A 24,570-nucleotide genomic window follows, 5' to 3' on the forward strand; every position below is an offset into this window, starting at 1 on the left:
CTCTTTATCTTCTATATTTATCTTTATCACTTGTTGCAAGCTAAACTTGCTTGAGGATTTTATTGATGACTACAAATATGTAAAGTCATATATACTTAACCAAATAATAAAATCTATTCAAATATTATATATTCTCAAATTATTTAGATTACTTACTGTGAAAAAAGTTGAATAATATATAGACTTATTGTATGACCTATCAAACGAGGATGCCTCCTAAACAATATTTTACAATATGTGTCAATTACCTCCCCTTTTGTCAAAATCTCTCCATTCACACTAGAGAAGAAGGAATGCACATTTAAAGCAAAGGATGGATCCTTCCAAACTAATTCACTTGTAAACCTGCAAAGTAAATCAATGATTATGAATCACATAATAAAATTAGAGAATCATATAATTATCTAAATTAGAGAATCATATAATTATCTTGACTTATCACTTAATTAAATCAACTATGTATTTAACATACTTTAAGTTCTCCAATTGTTTTAACAAGTAGGCCACATCTTCATCTTATTTTTTCTTCTTCGAAGTCTTAAATTGCTTCTTCATAAACTATGTCCATAAACATAAAACATATTTAATTAATGAATTAAATCAAACAAATTACTATTTTATATGTAAATATATACTTACAGCAATGACTTGCATATTTGTATATTTCTCCACTTCCTCTTATATAGAATTGTCTTCCATTATTGTGACGATGTCTCTTTCTTCTTCCATATCATTCACATCAAATTTTCCTTTCCTCTTCTCCACAACATCAGGTTCTTTTACAAATTTTTTACCCTCTACTTTTGTTAAAACGTTCTCCACATACTCACATATTTGTATATTTCTCGGCTTCCTCTTAAGTAAAATCTGGAGCCACAATGGACTATCAATTGGAATATCCCTGTAATCATAGCGACTTCTGTCATGTCCTCTCTTACTTGTTCCAAAAGCTACTGGTTCACATTGAGGATCGACTACATGATCACTTGATTGATATTGTATGCATTTATTTTTTATTATTTCAAGTAATTCTTTCACCCTATCATTCAAATGCATGTTCTCCATTGTTAGCTCCTTAATTTGGTTTGCTTGAATAATATAGTTACAACATTCCTTATTACTTTAGCTTCCTGCTTCGTTGTCTTCAAATTGTGATATCTCCATTGGACATGGAATGTCATCAACAAAATCAATGTTTTCAACCAATGATTTCTTATATTGGATAGGGATTAGGTCAATCATAACATGTCAATTTATTAAAATTAATGTTAAAAAAAACATATTAATCTAACTTATGAATTCAAAATTTACCTCTTCAGATGAGACTCGGTCGAACAAATCCCTTACCTTACAATATGTGAAGAAATATTCCTCCACTTATTTATTCGCGCTCCTTCAATTTTGTATGATTTTTGGATTAGAATATGCTAAAAAAAATCATGCCTAATTCATCATCACAATTGTTAAATATTCATACATATCCGTAAATTATTGTTAAATTTAAAATTAAATATAAACTCACCGCCAAAAGACCAGCAAATCCATTTAGGTATGAGAGGTTGGTGTTAGAATGTATTATATGAGTTAATGAAAATTAATCTTAGGTAATTATGGAGCCATAAATTCATGGATGCTTCAACCTATCTGAATCTAACAAGATTTTTAAAATCATCTATTATATCTATAAGACATAAAGAGACCTTATATGTTGATCCGGCGGTAAGAATGGAGGGCTGGCCCAACGGATAATGGTCCGAGCGGAGCTATAGATAACCCATCCATGGGCTTGGGTTTCTGACGCCAAGGCAGGAGGATCTAAGGGCCGAGCAGGAGTCCGCTCGGCTGGGACCTAAGGGCCGAGCGGGTGGTCCGCTCGGCCAAGATAAGGGCGAGGGTACAAAGGTAGTCGAGCGGCCTATGCGCTTGTCTCGAGATATGTGATGTCAGAGAAGGCACGTCTGATGATGAGGCCGTACACGAGATTGCACGATGGAAGATCCCGCCGTCACATCAGGGAGGGGTGGATACAGTAGCAGTATGGTCTCATATATGCTCTTCTGACAGGCCCATACTTGGGTATGGTCTAAAGCAGATGACTGCTTCGATTGATGTGCCTGGGCTCTTTCGATAGTTCTATATAAGGCCTCCATTTCTTCACCGGAGGTACGCGCGTCTGGATCTCTGAAGCCACTTCTTTGCTATTTCCTCGCCTGACTTGAGCGTCGGAGGGCCGTCGCCGGGACACCCCCTCGGCTCGGTTCTGTTGCAGGTTCGCCGGAGCACTCAAGGATCCAGCAGGGAGCGCCACGTCCCCAGCGTCCGTTGACTCCTAGTTCAGACAGGATCATATGTACTAGAAGAAAATAAGACACAAAAAAATATATATATAATGTAGAATTTGTAAAATAATAAAACTTCTTCTTCTTTAACGCAATTGGTATAAAATTTAAGCAACTTCTTAATTCTTGATTTGGTAGTTTCATTTTTATTTGAGAAGTAAGTCAGAAAGAGGTCACTCAATGCTTGAGTTGAATTGATTGGAATCGAAACACCTCGATCTGTAATACCAAGCAACAAAGAAATGTCTCCTCTTGTGAAAGCAACCAGTACACTTGAATAACTTAAATGATTAATTGACTTCTATAAACATATAAATGAGTATTAGGTCCACGTTGGACCTTATATGATCATATATTAGGCTTATGTTAAGTCTAATATGGGATCATATCAGATCCTCATTTGCCATAATACCTCACTACCAGGGTCATTAGCTAACTAAAATATTAACCTTTTTAAAGTATTTTATTTTACTTTACAATTACTTCGTGATTAAAATTGGCAATTATAAGCTATATCCGAGAATCTAAAGGTTTGAGAAATTGAATTCTAATTTTAAAATATATTAGCCAATATACCACGGATATACTGAATATCTTCTATGTCCAAGAAAATATTAAAGGGTGACTGTTTGATCATCGCTATATGTCGATCATGTAAAATAACAGATCCATGATACCTTCCTTTCTTTGTGGATACTTCAAAAAAACTTTTAAAATGACAAAGACATTGTTCCAATTTAATTTCTGCCCAACATCAGCCGAACCCTACAATTTAAAAAATTTAAAAAATCTAAATTTTTTAACCAAACTGGTTGAACTTTTCAAAATCAGAGAGTTTCTAAGATTAAACTTTGCAGATAATTGAAGTGAAGAGGATGATACACCCTACCCACTTCCTTGCCCATTATGAAAGGAGATTATTGTTAGAAACCCTAAAACCCTTTCACTGCAGAGTCACGATCAGTGTGGATTTATAGGTGGAAATGCTTGATGCCGCCTGAGGGATACACGAAGATACTTATGTAGGGTTTAAGTGGAGAGACGATTTCACCACTAAAATAGAGTTGCAATCGGAGAGTTATAAAGTGCGGTGAGGCATGCACGAACTGAGAGAGAGAGGGAGAAAAATGTTAGCTCCATCACCATTACTATTATTTTTAAATGAAAATGATTCAAAATGTGGTTCGACGATGATAATTCGTGATGGTAAAGGATGAATACATTCGTCCCCAGCACCCCCGTTAATCCGTCTCAGGGCCAATACAGAGGAGGTAAATCACATGCGGCTACTAGCTTTTGGAATAATAACTAGCACATATAAGGGAGATATTTACCTCGACTTTATCGAGATTCGAACCCCAGACCTCATGATGACAAAAGACCTATCTGAGGGAACGATGATAATTAGTGGATGCATGTTACAAGGAGCGAGGCATCATTCATAGGTATATTAGAACCGCAGAACGTATGGAAGAACATCTAGTCATGTTTGGCGTCATGGAGAATTGATTGATAGCTCTTCACTTTGTAGCCGATTACTGCAAACAGAAAATCTATATTGTCGATCGAGATCTTTCCCTCCCTTATGTTCTGCTCTAGGAATGAAACATTGGTAATATGGCTGACTTCCAATAATTAAAAATCAATCTCACAAAGGAAACACGAGGAACACAACAAATTTGAAAACATTTCAATTCTATCTCATAGAAAGAACTGGAACACGCTTGAAACTACCTGAATCCTTGGAGGAGAGAAATCCATATCGAAAACAATTTTGCGGGCAACAAAATTTAAACTATCAACACACTTTTCGATAAATCAAACGGCTACTATTATAGAATAACATTTCATGCACAAAATAGGTCTGAAAAAAATAAATCGCCTAGATTCCCCTCATATCCCCTTCTAACTCGATCGAATTGTACAGAGCGACAAATTTTAAAGTAAGCCCAAGTAAAAACTGGGAGAGATGCATTTTGTGTATGTTTCTCTGTGGGAGATGCATAACACTGACCAGATTTTGGGGTCATGCCGCTCATGGGATTTTCTAATCTATAGTGCCGCACGCCTCCTTTTCGATCTTTTCCCTTTCTTCGGTGGAGTGTATTCTGGGAGTTTTTTGCCTTTACTAGAGGCATATGTCTCTTCCAAGATTTCTCCCTGTTGTTAGATGAAACATGATGTTAGAAACAGACGCAGATTTCTTCATAAATAGGATAAAAATGGAAGGAGTGATAGTGATACCTTATCATTTGACTCCCCGTCTGATTCATCATCGGAGTCGATGGAAGCTAAAGGAAGTCTCTCCTCGGTTGGCGATGCTTGATTGAGTTTTTTCCTATTTTCTTCTTCTTTTAATTTGTTAAACCTGTTTTTTTCCCATGAAAATGTCAACGTGTTGGATTTAAATTTAAAAGCATACTTTCCTACCAAGTTGGAGTAACAACCTTTCGCCAGCCTTTGCCGGCTGCGAAACAGAACGTTTGGCTCGTCCTGCACTAATGATTCCACCAGCATCACTGCTGACCACAGGCTTCGCCCCGCCTAATTTCCGTAACCAAATTTGTTGTGCCATACTTAGAATGTTGTTGATGAACCTGAAGACAAATATCGCAAGATCAAATAAGAATTTACAAAATGAAATGAAGAGTTGTAGAGATATTTGTCTCGGACCGCACAAACAGTGCCCATGTCAAGTCACAGTGCCCATGTCAAGATGTTGACGGAAGACAAAACATACATTCTCAAGGTGGAGCCTTGAATGAAATCACTAACCAGTTAGTCATTGAAAAGACATGCAGTTTTTATTATAAATTTCAAAAGAAAACTTAAATTATTCATCTCACTCATGGGTTGCGAGTTGGTCAGAAATATTTGGTTTGCTGGAAGTTACTTAAACACGTTGCAAAAGTGAAATTCGTCATCTTTGCTGTCTCAACTAGTTATTAACTCATTGAATTGAATAGAAGACTATATCACTAGTTTCAATTAATTGAATCCTTTTTTATTCCACTAACTAAACTTTTCTTTTATCTCTCACTATTTGTTACTCCTTCCACTCTAAACATTTCACAACTATTGGTTGCCTTTGAATGTGTCCATGCTATTTCGATTTATTTTCTCTCATTTTATCACATATTGAAATGTATATTGATTATAGTGCATGTCAACTAAGAGGAAATATATATTTTAAAATTTAACACAAGGCTCTGATAGATACAAAAAAAAAAAACTAGTTACCTACCAATAGATTGACAGCCCTGATGGCACAGAGAGCGAAAAATAACCAATCATAAGAGGAAGAAACTTGAATACAAGAAGTTGGTTCTTTGCAGATGGATCTGTCTGCCATTAAATACCATAATTTAAGTCCAGAGACTAAAAAAAGGAAGAAGAAAAAGAAGAAAAAATTTTCAGGAATACAAATGACCTGGGGTGGCTTCATGATCTCCATGGAGACATATTGTGAAACAACGAGAAGAACAGGTAAAACTAGGTAGGCTGCTGTGTCAGACCATCCGAGAGGTGGATGTCCATCCTGTAAAAAAAGTAAACAAATCAATTTAGCATCCATGTAGGTCGTGTCAAGCCCCTAATATAGAGAGGCTTAGGTTGCATGCATTGTTTGAATCCCCAAGAGATAGCTAGCTAAATAACTGATATGCATGTGGCATCAGCAAATTGGTCAAGGACGTTACAGCTTTTATTAAAAAACAAAAACAATATCAAATGCCTCAAGTTCAGTTTAAGCTACATGTCATTCACAAATTAAGTACAGAGAATTCAAATTGGAATTGACTACAATATGTAGATAAAAGATACTGAGTTCAACAATCTGAACAAAGTTACTCTAAATTTCTTTAGTCGATGAAAGATATGCCTAGGCATTCGGAAAAGCTTGAACATGAAAAAAAAATGATTTCTATAAATACTGCCTGGAAAGGGATACAACAAATACAAACATATGCACTGCATGAGAAAAAAAATTTACCACGAAAGGTAGGAGCCATGAAATGCCAGCTCCACTCTGTCGAGCAGCAATTGTTGTTGGACCAGCCAAAGAGGGAATCCAGAAGAAACCTTCTGTCAGCAACCCCTTCAGTTGAAATTTTCACAAATCAGCCATGGGTGCACCAATGGGGCAGTGTTTTATACACAAAAATTCAATAGTGAGTACCTCGTTTGCAACGTTTGAAAGTGCTTGATACAAACCGATCCAAACAGGTATTGTAGCCAAAGTTGGTAAGCATCCTAAACAATGTTTTTAGGAAGCACAGACATTATAGTAGCAAAATCGACAACAAGAAGAATCTGCAGCCATTGAAATTACAGAAATACTAGAATGCCAATAACACTGGAAATTTCTCAAGCTAATACCTTGACCAAGCATGGCTTGCACCCATCATCTAAGAGGAAGTGAATTGTGAAGGTTTTGTAATTTTTATTTTTTGAAAATGATATGTGAAGGGGCTGAAGCTATTCTTGCCTGATATTTATCTCCATACATTAGTTATTTTATTTAAAAGTGGGGGAAATGAATTTTATAATTTGCTCACAAATCCCTCAAATTGAAATCTTCATAATTAATTCAGATAATGGCATTAGCCACCAGAATATAAAGTCATCACATTATGAAATTCATTTTTAAGACAAAGATTTCGTGAATACTAATTTAGTTACAGAAACAGGCCATTGCTTCCTGTTTTTAGTTTTTTCCTTCATTTTGGGGAAAATCCAACATTTCCTCTGTGAAAAAATAAATTTTATTATACAATAATGTCAAAAAGTTAATGACATTTTTTTTTTTTTTCAAATTTCAAGTTCTTTTTTTAGGAAAAAAAAATACAAAACTGAAAACATGGAAAATTCACTTTTTGTAATACAACACATTCTTTGGCATTCATACAATAACTAAGGCTTTACGGTAAGTAGGATAGGGAAGACACTCTATACACAAAGAAATACATAATAATGGAAGAAAACTTGATGAAACCAAATTAGATGCAAAGCAGTGCTGAATTATGTATGTAACTGTGAAACTGTAGAGTAAAGTTTTCACTAATCATTTCCAGTACCATGAAGTATAATTTTCATGTATATTGCATACACATGCATTTCAATTACATATGACTAAAATCATAATTTGCATATTATTGGCTGAACTAATGTAAGTCATCAAGTTAATAGACTAAGTCACTGAAGACTGAGCTTATAATGAATTTACAGAAGGAACCTATTTAACTAAGTCACCATGTAAAGTAACTCATTTCAAGCAAATAGACATATACATGTCCTTTTGGTATTCCTAGTGATACGAAAGCATAGAACTTGTGAAGCACACACAATACACGACCTTACTAACACTTAAAAAGGAAAAACATATAGGCCATCTCTACATTGTTTTGACCAAAGAGAATTTGAAACAATCCGATTTAGAATGCACCTTGACACATGTGGATAGATGCCAGTATATTAACATGACAGGGAAACATCTAAGCAAAATTACCTGCCAATGGATTCACCCCAGCTTGCTTATACAAGCGAGCAGTCTCTAGCTGTATTCTTTCCTGTTCAAAGAAAATCAACAGATATATCACAATGAATACAAAGAAGTCGCCGAACAACAATGGCTGAAAATATTAAAATAAAACTTGCATCCCAATTTGCAAAAGTGAAAGCCCAGTTGAAGATGTGAGATGTTTATGCTGTGAACATTTTATTAAAACATGAACAAAATCTAAATATGGATGAACAACAATGAATTATACTTATTTGGTTTGGAAGATTTAGAGGAAAGAGAAGCATGAAAAATCACGTTATAGATGACAAGAAGAATCAATAGTGAGCAAGAAAAAAAAACTGCATTTGCTTTTTGTTATTCACTAAGAAGAGAACTTTTCCAAACAGCATCCTGGAAATTAGCCTGAGAGTTAACCTGATTTCCCTTATATCTCTCTTGAATTGCCTTGATCTTTGGCTGCAAGCTTTGCATGGCTAATGTCGATTCAACCTATAGAAGCAATAGTAACTGTGAGAATAAGCATATAGCTCGCAATGGTAAAACTGCAATAGATAATAAGAGGCAAAAGTGCACTAGTTCATTAATCAAAAATACATGCAAAAGTAAAAAATATATAATAGGTAAAAAGGATTTTTCTTACGGATTTGTATCACAATGATGAGCATGAAAAGAAAATGCAAGATAACTAATGTGAGCCGCTCAACAAAAAATGACACTTCAAACCAGTAATTTAAAAAAATCAATTATTTTTTAATAGTGCAGTAGCACGTATTCACCTGCTGTTTGGTCAAAGGAAGCGTCAGCACCTTCACAATTACAGTTAGTAGGATAATTGCAAATCCATAAGCATATGGCACGTGTATAGCTGACAGACCATCTTTCAACACCTGCAGGCAGAAGATTGTCAAGTTAATCCATCCTAAGATTGTCAATATATCCTTGCATCTGCAATTTAAGCAGTCAACAAAGTGACGCTATGCTACGTAATCCTTTCAAAAGGAGACACGAACTATACAAAGAATGGAGGCATATTTGTTTCAAAAAAAAAAAAAGAGAGAACAAACTTAGTAAAGCGACGCGCTTTTAAGCAAAGTAGTGCAGGGATTTCGGTGGAAATTTTCATCTTGCATATACAAATTAGGAGGTCAATAAGTGATAATACGCTAGGTAATCCATTCACAAAAAGCCACGAAGTAGAGAAAAGATGGAGGGCATATTTGCTTAAAAAAGAGAATTTTGAACGCACTTTTAAGCAAAATAGTACACAGGGATTTCGGTGGAAACTTTCACCTTAAGAACGATTTCCATCGCTTCCGAGATGAACGCAAACCAGCCTCCATTCTTCTGGGCGGCAGCGGACGCCTCGGCCGCGGGACTAGAAGCATCCACGGCCACGGTGGCATCCGCGAGTGTGTACAGGAGGCCCTCCACCCTGGAAGCGATCCCCTGGAGTTGGGCCAAGGAATCGAGCGGCGGGATCTCCTGTAAGCTCATCCTGACCCTGGTCCCCATCCTCCGGGGCCGGCAGAGCGGCAGGCCGAACCGGGCGAGTGTCGGGAGCGGCGCGACGAGGAAGGGGGATTGGCAGGGGACCAGGGATCTCGCCATGGGTGAGCTGGTTCGAGGTGTGGTGAGGATTAGGGTTTCATGCGCGGACGGAGGAGGAGAGGGGAATCGGATGAGGGAGCGAGGAAGTGGTGGAGCGAAAGGGAGACGAGAGGAAGGAGAGGACCAGGCCACGCGAGTGGGTTTTATGATTTATCCGTTGAGACAAGGCGGCGACCGTTAGCTTGCCGTTAAAAATTGACGGGGGCTGTGGTCGAACTGAACCGGTTCGATTTGACCGGTTCGAAATTCCGGTTTGACCGATTTTGATGAAGGGGTTTAATTGTTGGAAGAGTCCTCTCCGCTCCACCCTTGCTGGGCGCCGACCCTCTGTGGTTTCCTCGCGTCGTCGTAGCCTTCTTCGCCGGGCGCCACATCGCCGGTGGCTTCCTCAGGTGTCGGCGAGGATACAGAGTCCGGCAAGAAGATCTGACTGCGGACGGGAAGCGTGTTGCACTTCCTTCTCCCTTGTGCGGGCCATTGGTTGAGATATTTGGCAGCGTCGCGTCTTCTTTCTCGACACCAACCTGGAAAACAGCTTTGTGTCTTGGTGAGTTTGACGGCTTGACAATCTCGTTTAAGCCCTTATAGTGATCTACCTTCACGGTAATGCAGCTATCTCTAAGATGTAGCCCTTGTAAATCGGCCATCAGGGCTAATTGTTGGATGTCCTTTGACTGGCGATGTGCCAATGAGTGTATCTTTTGAGGTGGGTTCCTCCTTGTTTGTTGTATGGGGCAGTCACACAGGGATAATAATTGTCTGACTTATAAGTTGACGTCCTGATCTTTTTATAGTTAGCTGTTGATTTTTGTGCGTGCGTGCGTGCTTAATCTAAATAATCATTCTCCTGGAGGATTACTTGGAATTGGGAGATGGATTGATGGTGTTAGATATTGGAGTTGTCATTTAGGAGGTACCTTTGGAGATGGTAACTTCAAAATTTATGGTGGCTTCGGGTTTGACTGAAGTACTTGCATGGTAATGTTATGTAATTCGGTGAAATCATGATTGCACAAATTAATATTTTGTAGGGTTTGCCCTCGGTACCGGAACGTGTGAAGAATTTAATTTATCATGTTGTTCTATCTGCTTGATTTTCTTTTTGTTCCTTTATACTCTTACCTCATTGTTTGTTGATTTTGTACTATTGTTGGTCCTCAATGATTTGCACGCGTGTTGAAGTAAATAGTTTTGTGCATAGTGATATATTGAGCCATTTCCTTGATTGTCTCTTCTTTCCTGATCAAGCCATTTCCTTGGGCACCTAAGGTGAGCTCACAAAAGCAGGGACAATGGCGAAGAGTAAAGCAGTAGCCCTCACCTTCGCCGAGAGATGCAAGGTATTCCTCTTGCTTGACTGAGCTCTCTTTGTGGGTCCATCAAACGTTTGGGTTGTTCTCATGTTGTCTTTTGTTCTTGATCATAGAACATTGTGGCAGTGAACTGGCAAGCACACTTGAACACCATCAAAGCCGATGCCAAAGGAAGGTACAAAAGATACTATCTCCCTTTTCTGTGAGCTCAAATCTTCATTTTGTTTATGCTCGTGTGGCTTTTGGTTGCCTTGGTTGCTCCAACAGCAAGCAGGAGATTTACACATCTAAGGTTCACTATATATCGAAACGGGGAAAACCATATATTTGGGTGCAAGAAAGTGATTTGCATAACATGGTGTGTGCTTCTTTGCTTCTGATTGCAGTGAATTTTTTTTTTATCTTTCTTACAAGATGTGAGATAGGTTTAGACTATATGCATTGGACTTATGTGCTTTCTTTTCTTGCGTGTAGAATGCTATTATTGATGAACGTGCTTCTCTCTCTGTGAGCAGCATCATTCCGGGTCCGCTTACACAGTTGCTTAAATCCCTAAAGAAGGTTAGTTTGATGCTTGTGCCAAGTTCTTCTTACTAGTCCATGCCTACAGTACTTGTTCTTTCAGTGCTCAAAAACATTTTCACTTTTTTGGTTGAATTTGAAGCTTTTGAGCAGATAAATGGCATGAAATTTGTTTTTGTTCTGGGTCATCCCTTTATAATGATCATGCTACAATATATAGTCCTCGTCAGACTATTGTTTGCCAAGTATGAAGCATTTTTAGCAAATATGTGATGCAAAATGAATGCCTTTGGAGCTTGAACTTTTCCATGATAAAGGACATCGAGAGGATATATAGTTCTCTTTCTGACAATTTTCTTTACTGCAGTTCCCAGCTCGTGTTGCTTTGACTGGTGATATCAAACTTATTGAAGACGATAAGGTATTCTTTTTACCCTCTTTTGTTTATTTTTTGATAGACCATAAAATGGTATGAGTAGTCATAGCATTAATCCATTGCATTTTCTCATCTTAGCTGAACTACCGAAGTTATAATGATGATATTTACAATTTAATCATGATGTTTAAAATTTTATGATGTTTCCTTTCATCCTATTGTTTCTTTGAATCAAGGTCCAAGTTGTTGTGGAAAGTCTTGCAAAATCGGTTGTATCCGAACATGAAACAGTCGACCAATCTAGTTATTCAGTTTCTTCCTTACTGAGTGCTGCCGGTACCAGTTGCGGATCAAGAAGTGAGCACCTACAGTGGTTATTGAAGGAAAATAGCAACTACAATATTTATAAATTCAATATAAGGTATGTCACATAATTTGTTATTACAACCATTGATGTAGAAAGATCTAGTTATTTTATTTTAGATATTCTGTGCACTCTATTGAAAATCAAGGGAAAAATCAACTTTGTGCTGACGAGGCACATAATTTTCTAGTTTAACAGAGACAAAAGTTTTTTCTCCCATTTTGGTGATCCTGAAGGCTGAAGATTGATTAGAAAATAATAAAGCGTTATAAGATGTTCTGAATATAGGAATGTCACTGCATACAGCATGCAAGTTATTAAGCTGACATTAAAGAGTTCAAGTGCACAACCTTTCTAGCATTCATATTTTTCATGTAGGTATCTAGTGCTTCTATGCTTACATCACACCCCTTTCTTGCAATTTAGGGGAACTAGAAATATAACACAAAACTCATAATTTTTTAATAGTTCTTGTTTGTTTGTCCTTTTATGAATATTAGTTTCTGACGAGATATTTGGAACATTTTGTACAATGTTTTTCACTTCTTTAGAGAATTCACAGTGCGAAACATGATGCTTTACTATGGTATGCCAAAATAATTTTTTGGTTGCAGATCATGTAGCTATCTTGATGGTAATGGGGGAGCTCATGATGTGGAACTGAATGAGGTTGAAGTACCTAAAGTAGATCGCTTATGTAAGATTTACACTTGCATGCTTGTCTGTATTGCTAAAGTTAGGAATCAAGCAAAATCAACCCTAGCTACGCAATCTACTTTTCTTACATTGTTCTTGTTATTCTAATTTAACGTCATATTTTTACTTAAAACTCATCTTTCCTGATGTCTAGTGCCATTTTCTGAGAAGATAATTGATGGAATCAACCAAAGCCAAGCAAGGCGCAGAGCTTTGATGCTATTCTGTTTGGAGTACTATAATACAATGGCAAGGGTATGTTCTGACCTCTATTTTATCTAGTAAATCTGCATATTTACAATCGTTGCATTAATTCAGAATTAGGAGTTTTAGTAGGTTTCTGTTAGTTTAGTTTCATAGAGAGAATTCTATGCCAGTGAAAAAAAGGTCCATAAGCAGCTACTATTAACTTGGGTCCAAACATTTTGGCCATGATTAGGCCTATCCAATTAATTGGTTAGTTCACTCATTTTTATTAGTACAAAGAAGACTTAGTTAACAACGATAAAACATAATAAAATTCATTTAACTGTAGATGAGAATATAGTAAGGGATCTGAGTCCAATAAGTAGAAGGATTTATATAGCCAACCTCATTTCGTGGTGAGATATCCTAAAAGGGTGCTTGTGTGATGGCAGAGCTGCCATTGTACCTCACATATCACTAATAAGAGAGCTCTTAAGCATGGGTTGACCTGTAAACTTCGACAAGGTGAGGGAGATTGTGACACTGTTAGTCTCACAAGATCTCGGTGCTACTATTGTCTTAGGATTAAAAATTGATTTGCAGTTAAATCTGCCAAAATTAATGAGGCAGTCATCTATGTCGGTCGTGACAAGTTGAGCACAGAAAGTTATCCTATATTTTTGGCCACCGAAGAATCATTGATCAGACCTGAAAGTAAAAGATAGAAACTTCTGTGTATTCCTTCTAGTTTTTCTCCAGCACATGTTGCCGTTATCTTACGAATCTTTACTGTTGATGCAATGAAGGACGCTTTCATTCTCTCCATCGACCACAAAGGATTCGACATCCTCGCAAAAGTAACCGAGGGCGTGACTAGCAGCAGCGTAAACTATCGATGGAAGGAGTTCAGGTTCACTTTCAAAGAGGAGGCACAGGACATGGAAGCCTTCTGCAACATGCTGGTTGAGTTGGAGGAGGAAGCTCTTCGAAGAGTCAAAACTTACAGCGGCTTAGGTTGAAAGTGTACTCTGATCGCCAAGCTAGTGATCATAATTCAGCCAGATTATCACATTTCGACACTTCCTAGATACTAAAGATTCAAGGGAGGTGAAGACAAAGATTTCATTGTTAAGCTTATATTCTAGATCCTAACGAACTGTAGTGGAATGGAACTCTTTAGACAATTAAATACTACACATTGGTCAATGTGATAGAAAATTAGGGCTAATATTCTAGATCGTTTGATTAGTTCGACCGCTGGAAATATTAGGAAAATTGCATATTTATTCTTATAATATTTCACCTTTTTTTCCAATATTTTTTGTCCATATCTCTGTCACAATTATTTCAACCTATTGAATTATTCAACAAAACAAAGCTTCAGCAGTCTTCTTTATTAATTTGATGGCATTATTATTATTATTTTTTATATGAATTTTTTGAAAAGTGGTATCGTGGACATTAATCTACCTACATTACAATATGATATCTGTGTAGAAAATTTCACTTGGCCTCCTATAGTTTAAAAATGTGATTTTTTCCTTCTAAAATTTTCAAATTCGTTTCACTTCGCCTCTTTTACCTTGTATTTTGTTAATAAATAGTTATTAATCTAAAATTATTATTTTCCATCATTATTTCTCTTAGGGTATTCTTTTTTATCTATATAAAAAAGAAAGCTTATAGAAACAATAATTTGGATAAAAATTATAGATAGAGTATTATTTTAATAATTGTTACTATATAGATGAATAAGGATATAACAAGAGTTGATGCCATTGTAAAGTTATTATAATGTGATTTTGTGGTCAGAAATTTGAGTCGTAGAAATAATTTTTCAATATACAGATGAATTCTTCAATTCTCGCACGTTTCGTTCGTCAAGTCCTTTTATAGATAAATTAGGATATTTTTTAATTTTTATGCTGACAATATATGTCTGTTAGAAGTATTAGGAGTTGAATGGTAAGAGTTTGAAAAGAAATGTTAAATTTGAAATTCTGAGGTGAGTTTTATAAAAATTAAGGCAATCTTTGGGTATAAAAGGTAAATTTTCCAGTGTTTTTTATTCATTCGCGTGCGAGCTAATCGCGAACTGGTTTTACGCGTGCCGCCGCTCTCCGTCGACGACGACGACGCCGATCGCGCTTCGAATCTCTCGTTGGATCCCCGTGCGGCCTTCGCCGATATTTCTTCACTGCCAAAACTGCAGATAAAGCGGCATAGGAGCCGGAAGAGTAGTGTCTGTCGGCTTCTCGATCGGTTCTTCGCTCAGTCAACGCGGTCGGAGATCGAGGGTTCCCGTGCGAGGCTCGGTAGATCCGAGGAATATCGGCTTGCGAGATATCAGATCGGTGCCCAAATCGTCGATTTCTCGCTATTGGAGCCGATCGATCAGGTAATTGTTTCTTTGTCGTTTTTTGATTAGGTCTACGAGTTCCATGTGTAGAACTGCCAGTTCTTAGACCTTTGCTACTGACGTTCGTCTTAGTTGGGGTCGGATAGATGCTGAAGTGAGAGATCTGGGTGCAAACTGCTCTTTCTTTTTCTATTTTTTTTAGGAAATCTTTTGTGCTTTCTCTTAATCAACCGAGATTTCCGGCGATCCCTTAGGGCCTGCTTTTTTCACGCTTCAAAATGTCATCCCCCATTTTTTTTTGAAATAAGGAATAAAGCATGGAACGCTAGAAGCTAGAAAATCTTCATATTTTGACCAACAATTCACTCGGCTCGGCTTAACATCAGTTTAGATTGTTTGTAGACACATTTCTTGATCTATTACTAGGAATGAATTTCTTTTTGTGACATTGTATTTGTTTTTGATCGGTTTGATGTGCAATTACTATCGATATAACATTATTATGAACTAGACAAGTCATGATTATAACTGTTTGTTAGAACATTATCCAGTATTTTTTGACATTGTGCATAATAGAACACTTCCTTGAGCATTTATTTGTATTTTCTTGTGCTCTTTTGATCGATTGTATAGTTAGTTAGATTATGCTTTTTGTGCATGACATCAAGATCCTTCAGGCAATATATTTGTGAAGCTATTGGAAGAGGAATAGAAGTTTTAACAGGAAGTGTAAGGAAGAGCAGAAATGGCACCTGGCATTAGAAAGGCTCTGGGGACAGTCAAGGACCAGACCAGCATTGGCCTGGCCAAGGTTTCAAGCAACATAGCGCCGGAACTTGATGTGGCTATAGTGAAGGCCACCAGTCATGATGATGAACCTGCTAGCGAAAAGCACCTGCGTGAGATTCTGAACTTGACATCCTACTCTAGGGGCTATGTCAGTGCCTGTATAGCAACTGTTTCTAGGCGACTTGGTAAGACTCGTGATTGGGTCGTGGCCTTGAAGGCCCTTGTGCTTGTTCATCGTCTTCTCACAGATGGTGATGCTGCATTCCAACATGAGATTCTCTATGCAACCCGAAGAGGGACGCGACTTCTAAACATGTCTGATTTCCGTGATGAGGCACACTCTAATTCCTGGGATCATTCTGCTTTTGTTCGCACATATGCTGCCTATCTGGATCAGCGTTTGGAGTACATGATGTATGAAAGAAAACAAGGAGGGGGCATCAGTCGCACAAATGAATTCGGAACAGACCGCCAAAGTCGATCTGAGTATGGTGATCATGATCCTTATGCATATGGAAGTTATGGAAGATCCTCCTACTCATCTTCTCCGCGCAATGGAAGAGACACATATGAAGAACATGGGGAAGAGAAGAAGCCATCAACACCACTTAGGGACATGAAGCCAGAGAGGCTGTTGAGCAAGATGCAGCACTCGCAACAATTGCTCGATCGAGTCCTTGCCTGCCGTCCCACGGGCAATGCAAAACACAGCAGGATGATTCTTGTTGCTCTCTACCCTATTGTCAGGGAGAGCTTCCAGCTCTATGCTGATATATGTGAGATTCTGGCCATCCTTCTAGACCGCTTCTTTGACATGGAATACCCAGACTGTATCAAATCATTTGAAGCATATGCCAGTGCCGCAAAGCAGATCGATGCTCTCTGTGCCTTCTATGCGTGGTGCAAGGATACAGGAGTGGCCAGGTCGTCGGAGTATCCAGAGGTGCAACGCATAACTGACAAGCTTCTGGAGACACTGGAAGTGTTTGTGAGGGACAGAGGGAGGAAGCCAAGGAGCCCTCCTCGAGTGGCAGTCACTGCACCTGCAGTGGTGGTTGAAGCGGAGCAAGACCTGAACAGCATCAAAGCTCTCCCTGCACCCTCTGACTATAAGGATGAGGAGCCAGAGCCAGCAAATCCGATTGTCGAACCAGTCAAGCAGCAGCCACCACCACAACAACCTGACCTGGTGGATCTCCGGGAGGACGGTGTGACTGCCGATGACCAGTCTAATACACTAGCATTAGCCCTTTTCCAGGCACCGGTGGCAGCCAATGGTGCAAATGGTTCATGGGAAGCATTCCCTTCTACTGATGGGGATTCTGGAGTGAGCTCCGCCTGGCAAAATCCTGCAGCAGAGACCGGAAAAGCCGACTGGGAACTCACCCTCGTGGAGACTGCCAGCAACCTGTCAAAGCAGAAGGCCATGATGGCCGGAGGATTGGATCCATTACTACTGAATGGCATGTACGACCAAGGTACTGTGAAGCAGCAAGTAAATGCCCAGGTGAGCAGTGGGAGCTCAAGCAGTGTGGCCTTGCCAGCACCCGGACGAGGCACTGCACCGGTACTTGCTCTTCCGGCGCCCAACGGCACCATGCAGACTGTCGGGCAGGATCCATTCACAGCGTCCCTTGGTGTCCCTCCACCTTCCTATGTTCAGATGGCCGAGATTGAGAAGAAACAGCATTTGCTGGTGCAGGAGCAGGTCATGTGGCACCAGTACGCCAACAATGGAATGCAGGGCCAGACCAGCTTGGCCAAGCTGAGCAACAACACCATGCCGAACTCAGTGGTGATGCCCTATGGGATGCCACCGGCCGCCTACAATGCTGCCGCCGGCGGATACTACTATCCAAACTATTGAAAAATTGAAACTTGTTTCTTCTTTCCCCTTGAGAGTCTGTATTTTGTTTCAGCTCAGCCTCTTCATCACAGTGCTTATCACCCTCTCGTTTATAATGTGTATTAATTATTGTGTTTGTTATATGTATCTAGATCTGTGACATAGCTTTTCCAAACTGGTGACAATTTAGATGCTATCATTTTAATCATGTCATTTGTGTTTGAAATAATATAAAATTTTCCATGCATTTTCTGATAAAATGATTGTAGATTTGTAGATGGTGTAAAATTAATTATACCTTTTAAAAAATCTGTATTGTAAAAATTATTAAAATCAATCTTAATAACTATTTTTACATGAATTAGAAGAATAATAATATTGCGATTTTCAAATTAATTAAAGAATATTATATCTTTGTCTGTTAATTTATTTAACTAATTTAATGGTTAAGGATAAAATATATTTTCATCGTCTATCTATCGAATAAATATAAAACAACTAATATACACTCAACAAACTATTCATCCCATTTAAAATTCTCTTTTTTTTTTTTTTACGAAGCAAAAAATTGGTCGTCTGCACCAAATGAAAGTTGAATGGACTATTCGTTCCATAGGCAACTTATTCCTCAGTTTGACCGAAAGAGTAATGATAAAATCTAAGTTGCCTTGAATAGAACGGTCTTATTTGTTTTCAAAATCCTTAAATGAACACTTCCGTTTTTATTATCGTAATAACCCAGACATCCCTCATAATTCATCCTCAAATTATTAAAAAAAAAACACGTGATCAACTTATACAGATGACTAGGACGAATTTATCCAAGAGCATATGCCCAATTTTTATTATTATTATCAATATCATAAAGGATGCATAAATTGAGCATTTGTATTAAATTATTCATATTTACTAATTTAGAATATGTTTTGAACAAATTTCTCATGTAATAATGGATCTATTAAAAAAGAACGGTAATTTATCTGATGCATCTAAATTTTTGAATTGATAAAAAATACATGTCAATTTAATATTTACCAAAGAAAATACTTTTTAAAATACAATTCCAATTCTACCCTCTTAATAAATTTATTTCTCTTTCTTCTCTTTTCTTTTTTATATAAATTTATTTCTCTTTCTTCTCTTTTCTTTTTTATATGTATGTAACTTTCAGTTTATTTTTTCTTCTATGTTCTCTTTCTTCCCTCTTTGCATAGATGAATAACATATAAATAACATTTTATAAAATTTAATTAATTTTTTTATAACATTTAAATATATTTAGCGAAGTCGAAATAAACAATTGATAACATATTTGAACTCTTTGTAACACCAAAAATCTACATAAACTGAAATGAGTGCAATCGAAATTCTCTAGATCCATCAATAGATTTTGGTTAAAATCCATTGATGAACCTAGAGAGTTCCGATTACACATATTTCAATTCTCGTGGATTTCTAGAGTTGCAAGGAGTTCAAATATACTATCTATTGTTTATTTTGACTTCTCGGAAGTGTTAAAATATAATAAAGAAGAATCATCAAAATTCTCTACATTGGATTTGATATGGAATCATATCAAGCCCAACAAGGGTCTGATATGGAATTATATCAAACCCATGTTGGGCCTGATATGATTCCATATCATGTCCAACGTTGAAAATTTTGGCAATTCCTATTACAATTTAACACCTCCGAGAAACCAAAATAAACAATGGATGCAAAGAGAACTCCGATTGCACTCATTTCAACATTTCAATTCCTGTGGATTTCTAAGATTACAAGAAATTCAAATATGCTATTCATTATTTATTTTAACTTTTCGGAAGTGTTAAATTGTAATAAGAAAAAATTACCAAAATTCTCTACGTTGAACTTGATATAGAATCATATCAAGCCCAACGTGGATTTAACATGATCTCTCCAAATATAATTAAATATTAAAAAAAAAATTAAACCTTATAAAATATTATCCATCCATGCAAAGAGAGAAGAAAGAGAAAAAATAAAAAGAAAAATAAGTAAAGTTACCTACATAGTAGAGACGAAAGAAAAGAGAAAAAAAAATACAGAAAAAATTAAATTTATCAGGAGAATATTGATAAATACCAAAATAACATACATCTTTTGATCAATACAAAAATTAGATGGTAAATTGCCGGAAAAAAGAATATTCATACTTTGATCAAGTAAAAAACAAATATAATTTGAATCTAAAATATTTAAACTAATAAAAATAAGTATTTTAATAAAATTATTTAGAAATAAAAACCTTCAGAACTTCTAAATAGAAGTGAACATACATCTAAGTTATAATTTTTTTTAAAAAAAATTATAAAATGAAGTTTCAATCAAACCTCCCATCTTTTAATAAATAAAAGGTATAAAGATTACAAGCATCTCTTATTTTCATTATCATAAAACAGAACTAGAAATTATCAAAAAAGCATCCTAATTTTTCTTTTCAAACATACCTCTCTTTACCAAAGTCAACCATAACAACTTTAATCAAAATTTACCAAAAATTACTTCAATATTATTTTAATGTTGCTTTAAATCTACTTAAAATTACTCTAAGATTAGTCAACCACTGCAATCTTAATTAAAACTAATAACATTCAAGCATTTTTAACTAACACTTGATTTAACAATTTTGACCAGAACTGTTTAGAGCAACATTTGTCAAACTGTTCTCTAGTATTTTAGCTCTAGACTTCGCTTAAATAAATCCAGGAAAAACATTTCAACAAAATTATAATCGAGCACAGAAATAAAAATGTTTGACAGAAGAAAACATTACAGAAAGAAAAAAAACATGATGCATCAAAAGCTTCTGAAACGCCTATCAGCTGCTACACATCAACACAATGGAAATTTGACTGTACAAATACAATCGTAAAGATGCCAAAAGAAAGCTGATAGATCACTATAATATTACTAATTGCGAGGAAAAGTATGAAGTCAAAGTTTCAGAAGCCACCTATATTAATCTTCCTGATGTGCCAGAACCCCTATATGATGATGTAGCAGCTCCTACACTGGGACATTCACTCGCCCAGTGCCCAGGTTGATGGCACTTGAAGCAAACATTTGAGCCAGCACTAGAGTATCCACCACTGACCGATTGGGCTGGCCGGCTTGTGCCGATTGGACAATTCTGGAAACTGTGGCCATGGCCACCACAGTTGTTGCATTGTAGTTGAGCTTCGTTTCGGCTGAAACTTTGCTTGATGGTTCCACCATAGTCATTTGCATACTGCACTGATTGATTTGTTGGTGCTCCAGTTCTATATCCATCAGCATTGTGAAAGGCGCTATAGTTATTGTTAGCAGAATAGATATTACAATTCAACTCTACGGGGTCATTTGAAGAGTTGGGAATTCCAAAGGTTGGAGCAAAAGTTCCAGGTACCGCTGTGGATGCATTGGGGTCTTCAGTTGAGAGCCTCTCAATCAGACCCAAAAGGTACCTGCTCTCAGAGGATGGATTTACTCTTTCGGCTTTGACAACAGTTGATTTCACACGTTGTTCATCACTGAATGTCTCCTCTTTTACTTTCAACTTGAATACGTATTGATGGAAGATCACTGTTCGAATAATTTCTGCAAACTTCAAGTCATCTTGTTCCTCGTATTTCAACAAGTAAAGTTCCTTGGCAGTGACTCCCAAAATCTCCTCCCCACATTCTTGGAAAGCTGTAACCCATGCCATACCTGTATGGTCCTGGATCTGAAACTGGAGCAGGTACCTATAGTCACACTCAGGAAATCTCTGGTCGCAGCGATCACAGTGCCAAGTGCCATCGCCGTTGTTGTTAACCTTTTTATTGCATGGCCTGTCCCCTACCAGTAATGGACATGCCGTATAGCAGAAATTATCGACTTTTATGAATGTAACTGTTGCCTTAACTGTTATCCAGTCAGGTTTTTCCGATCTTCCCAATCCCTCGTCCTTGATCTGTGCAACTGTCTTCCGAACATCAGTTCTACCCATGGTGGCCGTGTCTCTAGATATTGAAGGAGCAGTCATAGTCTTACCTTCTCTATTATACCATTCTCTCAATCTATGAGCCTCCATAAAATCAGGATTTATGAACAGTTGACTTGAATTAATAGTATTAATAGACTTTCCACTAAAATCACTAACTCGACCAGCTTTAATCGCCAATATAGGATTCACACCAGAGTCACACATACTTTGCAGCTGCTTACCCTCCATGCCACAAAAATTTCCCCACAAAGTCACCTCGACACTACGGCCAGACATGTCCTTCAACTGAAGAGTTTGCTTATTAGTTTCTGTGCCATTTTTCCTCATAATGGAAACCAAAGGATTAATTGAAGTCACAATGCCAATGATATCGATCGTTGAATTGTTTTCCAAGCCTTCAATTTCATTTATGGGACGAAAGTTGAACTGTTGCTTCGGAATGGTAGAATCTTCCTCTAAACAAGGCTGAATAACTGATTGAGATTCTATAAAGATTTCATATTCATTGTTCAGATGATTAAAGTTCTTCTGTGCAGGCTTCAAACTACCTTTAGAAATCAGGTAAACTTTCCCAACCTCAATCTGATCATAGAACTGATCAGCTACGGCATTAAAGCAAGTGCAACGTACTTCTCCACCGTCAGAATCCAGCAGATCAAACGAGAAGACTTTTCCTTCTCCTCTAGGATTATTATAGCGCCTAAGGTCACCCTTGGCTGTCACTCTTGCCTTAATTGTCCATCTACCCTGGTAAGGATTCAAAGCAGCAATTGGGATAATTCGAGCAGGAGCTTCATTTCTGGCTATAGGCCCCTTATTTGAGTACATTGGTGGGGGCTGCTGAGGAGGAGGACGCCCATAAGAACTGGCAGGGGGACGAAATGGTCCAGCTGATGTTGGATCAGACCTCTGGTTCTGGTTACTACCATATGAATGTGACTCAGAGAACCGCCCTATACCCTGTTCAGCTTTGGGGTGTTCAGTATCAGTTTTCCCACCACTCATATTCCTGCCCAACACAGGACTGCTGCCATAATTAGCACCGATAGATGGGCTATTTGCCATAGGATCAGTCTTCGGATGCAAAGAAGCTCCACCAGAAACATTGTGCCCAGTGATGGGAGTAGAGGAGCGCATACCATGAGTTTGGGGATTAGCTGCAGCTGTAACTGGATGATCTGGACCCAGCGACTGACCAGGCAGTGGAGCACGGATTTGTGTAGCAGCGCCATTTTCATACATTTTGGGTTCTCCTATAGCGCTGCTATTACTGATAAGGACTTCCAGGTTGATGACAATGATGATTCTGGATATTAGCATTACATTAATAAACACAGTTAATAAGGAAGAAGCTATAACCATAGTACACAGAAATAACATAATTTCAACCAAAAGCAAAATAAGGAGAAATTAAGTACTTTCTTTACACTCATTAAGAATAATACATTAGAATCATTAGGGTAATGATCATCTATTCTTTATTTAAAAGACTGAAGCATCAAGCACCACTGCTGCTGTAATATTCCTAATAAACGGATGAACAGCTCAAGTCTCACGCAGAGAATAAACACTACAAGTACTTGCTAGCGGTAGAACATACCTTTTCCTAGCTATATTTCATAGCTTTAGAGTCACCATATCGAGCACTGATTTCTTTCAGCAGCATCACTAATAATATCAAGTCAACACTATATCTACCAAGAATCCACCAAACAAATAGACAATGATACTAAGAATCCCTACTAATAATCCACTAGCTTGAACATAGCCTTGCTAACAGGAAATCAAGTGATACTCCTTTTCTTGAGTTTATTAAGCATAATAACTTAGAAACTTGACGAAGTAAATTTCATCACTTGCCTATTTCCGGAGCTAAAATGTAACTGCTGCCGAGATAATCTGACTAACACTGGAAACAAAACCGATAACTATTTGCAACAGTTAAAAGTATAATTTTTCTTATTGTGTAAAATTCACAGCTCTACTCATTAACATCGAATTGTTAGAACCATTACCTTTTCAACCAATAAAAATTCTAAGCTTTATTCTGTGTCGCGTCTCAAAATCAAAAAATAAACCCTAGAGTACTAGCAAGTGATCATCAGGACACAGAAAAGGGAGAGCGCATACGTGCGGTTCTGGATGACGTTGCAGATGAACTCATTGAGCTGGACGATGGAGTACTTCTGGAGCGTCCCCGACTTGACGAGACCATTCATTTGCGTCGCGAGCATGGCCTGCTGTATATGAGCCCCATCGGACAGCAACATCCGGTACCTCTCCGTCGTGTTCTGTTGGGTGTTCACCAGCCTCAAATCCCAAACCTGCACCACCGGCTTGGCGCCCTCCTCCGCACGCCCCTCCGATACCGCCGCGATCGCCCCCCGCGTCAGATCGACCGCAGTCATCCCGATCAAAAACCCTAAAGTCCGATTCACATCAACGCCCGCAAATCGCAACAGAGAACGAGATCGGGAGGTGAAAAGATCGGGAAATGGGAGCAGAGAAGGCGGAACGACCTTACAGCTAACTGAAAAGCGTCCGGGAAGTGTTCGCCTCGCCGATTCGCCGTCGCAAATTCCTTCGACGATGTACTGACAGACCGGAGGCGAGCCCTAAAATCAAGCGGCTACGTAGGAGAGAGAAGGCGAGGGAACCGTCTC

General features: G+C 37.9%; 4 protein-coding genes across 7 annotated transcripts; 2 read left to right on the top strand and 2 right to left on the bottom strand.

Annotated features, from left to right (window-relative positions):
- Nucleotides 1-4,146: 4,146 nt before the first annotated feature.
- LOC122014462 (inner membrane protein PPF-1, chloroplastic-like) lies at nt 4,147-9,597 on the bottom strand. The gene is made up of 11 exons (XM_042570693.1): nt 9,151-9,597; nt 8,637-8,747; nt 8,275-8,349; nt 7,846-7,906; nt 6,517-6,590; nt 6,331-6,435; nt 5,770-5,877; nt 5,584-5,684; nt 4,787-4,936; nt 4,584-4,707; nt 4,147-4,499 (listed from the first exon to the last, which is right to left on the bottom strand). Exons 1-11 carry the CDS (start codon nt 9,466-9,468, stop codon nt 4,392-4,394), a joined length of 1,335 nt encoding a protein of 444 aa, XP_042426627.1. The 5' UTR covers nt 9,469-9,597; the 3' UTR covers nt 4,147-4,391.
- Nucleotides 9,598-9,745: 148 nt separating this feature from the next.
- On the top strand, nt 9,746-14,153 carry LOC122014463. 2 transcript variants are annotated; one of them, XM_042570695.1, is made up of 10 exons: nt 9,746-10,015; nt 10,738-10,808; nt 10,895-10,956; nt 11,049-11,139; nt 11,256-11,342; nt 11,671-11,724; nt 11,916-12,100; nt 12,658-12,740; nt 12,894-12,994; nt 13,732-14,153. In XM_042570695.1, exons 2-10 carry the CDS (start codon nt 10,761-10,763, stop codon nt 13,942-13,944), a joined length of 924 nt encoding a protein of 307 aa, XP_042426629.1. In that variant the 5' UTR covers nt 9,746-10,015; nt 10,738-10,760; the 3' UTR covers nt 13,945-14,153. The 2 variants fall into 2 exon arrangements, with proteins under 2 accessions (XP_042426629.1, XP_042426628.1); XM_042570694.1 differs by having other exon boundaries at nt 9,755-10,015; nt 10,717-10,808.
- Nucleotides 14,154-14,973: 820 nt separating this feature from the next.
- LOC122014799 (probable clathrin assembly protein At4g32285) lies at nt 14,974-18,127 on the top strand. 2 transcript variants are annotated; one of them, XM_042571231.1, is made up of 2 exons: nt 14,974-15,323; nt 15,953-18,127. In XM_042571231.1, exon 2 carries the CDS (start codon nt 16,030-16,032, stop codon nt 17,938-17,940), a length of 1,911 nt encoding a protein of 636 aa, XP_042427165.1. In that variant the 5' UTR covers nt 14,974-15,323; nt 15,953-16,029; the 3' UTR covers nt 17,941-18,127. The 2 variants fall into 2 exon arrangements, with proteins under 2 accessions (XP_042427165.1, XP_042427164.1); XM_042571230.1 differs by having other exon boundaries at nt 15,962-18,127.
- Nucleotides 18,128-20,635: 2,508 nt separating this feature from the next.
- On the bottom strand, nt 20,636-24,566 carry LOC122015269 (replication protein A 70 kDa DNA-binding subunit A-like). 2 transcript variants are annotated; one of them, XM_042572069.1, is made up of 3 exons: nt 24,427-24,566; nt 24,038-24,329; nt 20,636-23,213 (listed from the first exon to the last, which is right to left on the bottom strand). In XM_042572069.1, exons 2-3 carry the CDS (start codon nt 24,313-24,315, stop codon nt 20,897-20,899), a joined length of 2,595 nt encoding a protein of 864 aa, XP_042428003.1. In that variant the 5' UTR covers nt 24,316-24,329; nt 24,427-24,566; the 3' UTR covers nt 20,636-20,896. The 2 variants fall into 2 exon arrangements, with proteins under 2 accessions (XP_042428003.1, XP_042428002.1); XM_042572068.1 differs by having other exon boundaries at nt 24,432-24,550.
- Nucleotides 24,567-24,570: the final 4 nt, after the last annotated feature.

This window comes from Zingiber officinale, chromosome 8B (genome assembly GCF_018446385.1).
Source record: "Zingiber officinale cultivar Zhangliang chromosome 8B, Zo_v1.1, whole genome shotgun sequence".
NCBI lineage: Eukaryota > Viridiplantae > Streptophyta > Magnoliopsida > Zingiberales > Zingiberaceae > Zingiber > Zingiber officinale.

Bases quoted from the DNA above. Each gene is read 5' to 3' on its own strand.
- LOC122014462 (XM_042570693.1), bottom strand. From the start codon at position 9,468: ATGGCGAGATCCCTGGTCCCCTGCCAATCCCCCTTCCTCGTCGCGCCG. The intron at 8,748-9,150 runs GTGAAAGTTTCC...TTCTGCCTGCAG, and splicing joins CGATGGAAATCGTTCTTAAG to GTGTTGAAAGATGGTCTGTC. The intron at 4,708-4,786 runs GTTGTTACTCCA...GGAAAAAAACAG, and splicing joins CCGGCAAAGGCTGGCGAAAG to GTTTAACAAATTAAAAGAAG.
- LOC122014463 (XM_042570695.1), top strand. From the start codon at position 10,761: ATGGCGAAGAGTAAAGCAGTAGCCCTCACCTTCGCCGAGAGATGCAAG. The intron at 11,140-11,255 runs GTGTGTGCTTCT...TCTTGCGTGTAG, and splicing joins AAAGTGATTTGCATAACATG to AATGCTATTATTGATGAACG. The intron at 11,343-11,670 runs GTTAGTTTGATG...TCTTTACTGCAG, and splicing joins TGCTTAAATCCCTAAAGAAG to TTCCCAGCTCGTGTTGCTTT.
- LOC122014799 (XM_042571231.1), top strand. From the start codon at position 16,030: ATGGCACCTGGCATTAGAAAGGCTCTGGGGACAGTCAAGGACCAGACC.
- LOC122015269 (XM_042572069.1), bottom strand. From the start codon at position 24,315: ATGACTGCGGTCGATCTGACGCGGGGGGCGATCGCGGCGGTATCGGAG. The intron at 23,214-24,037 runs GTATGCGCTCTC...GCTAATATCCAG, and splicing joins AACGTCATCCAGAACCGCAC to AATCATCATTGTCATCAACC.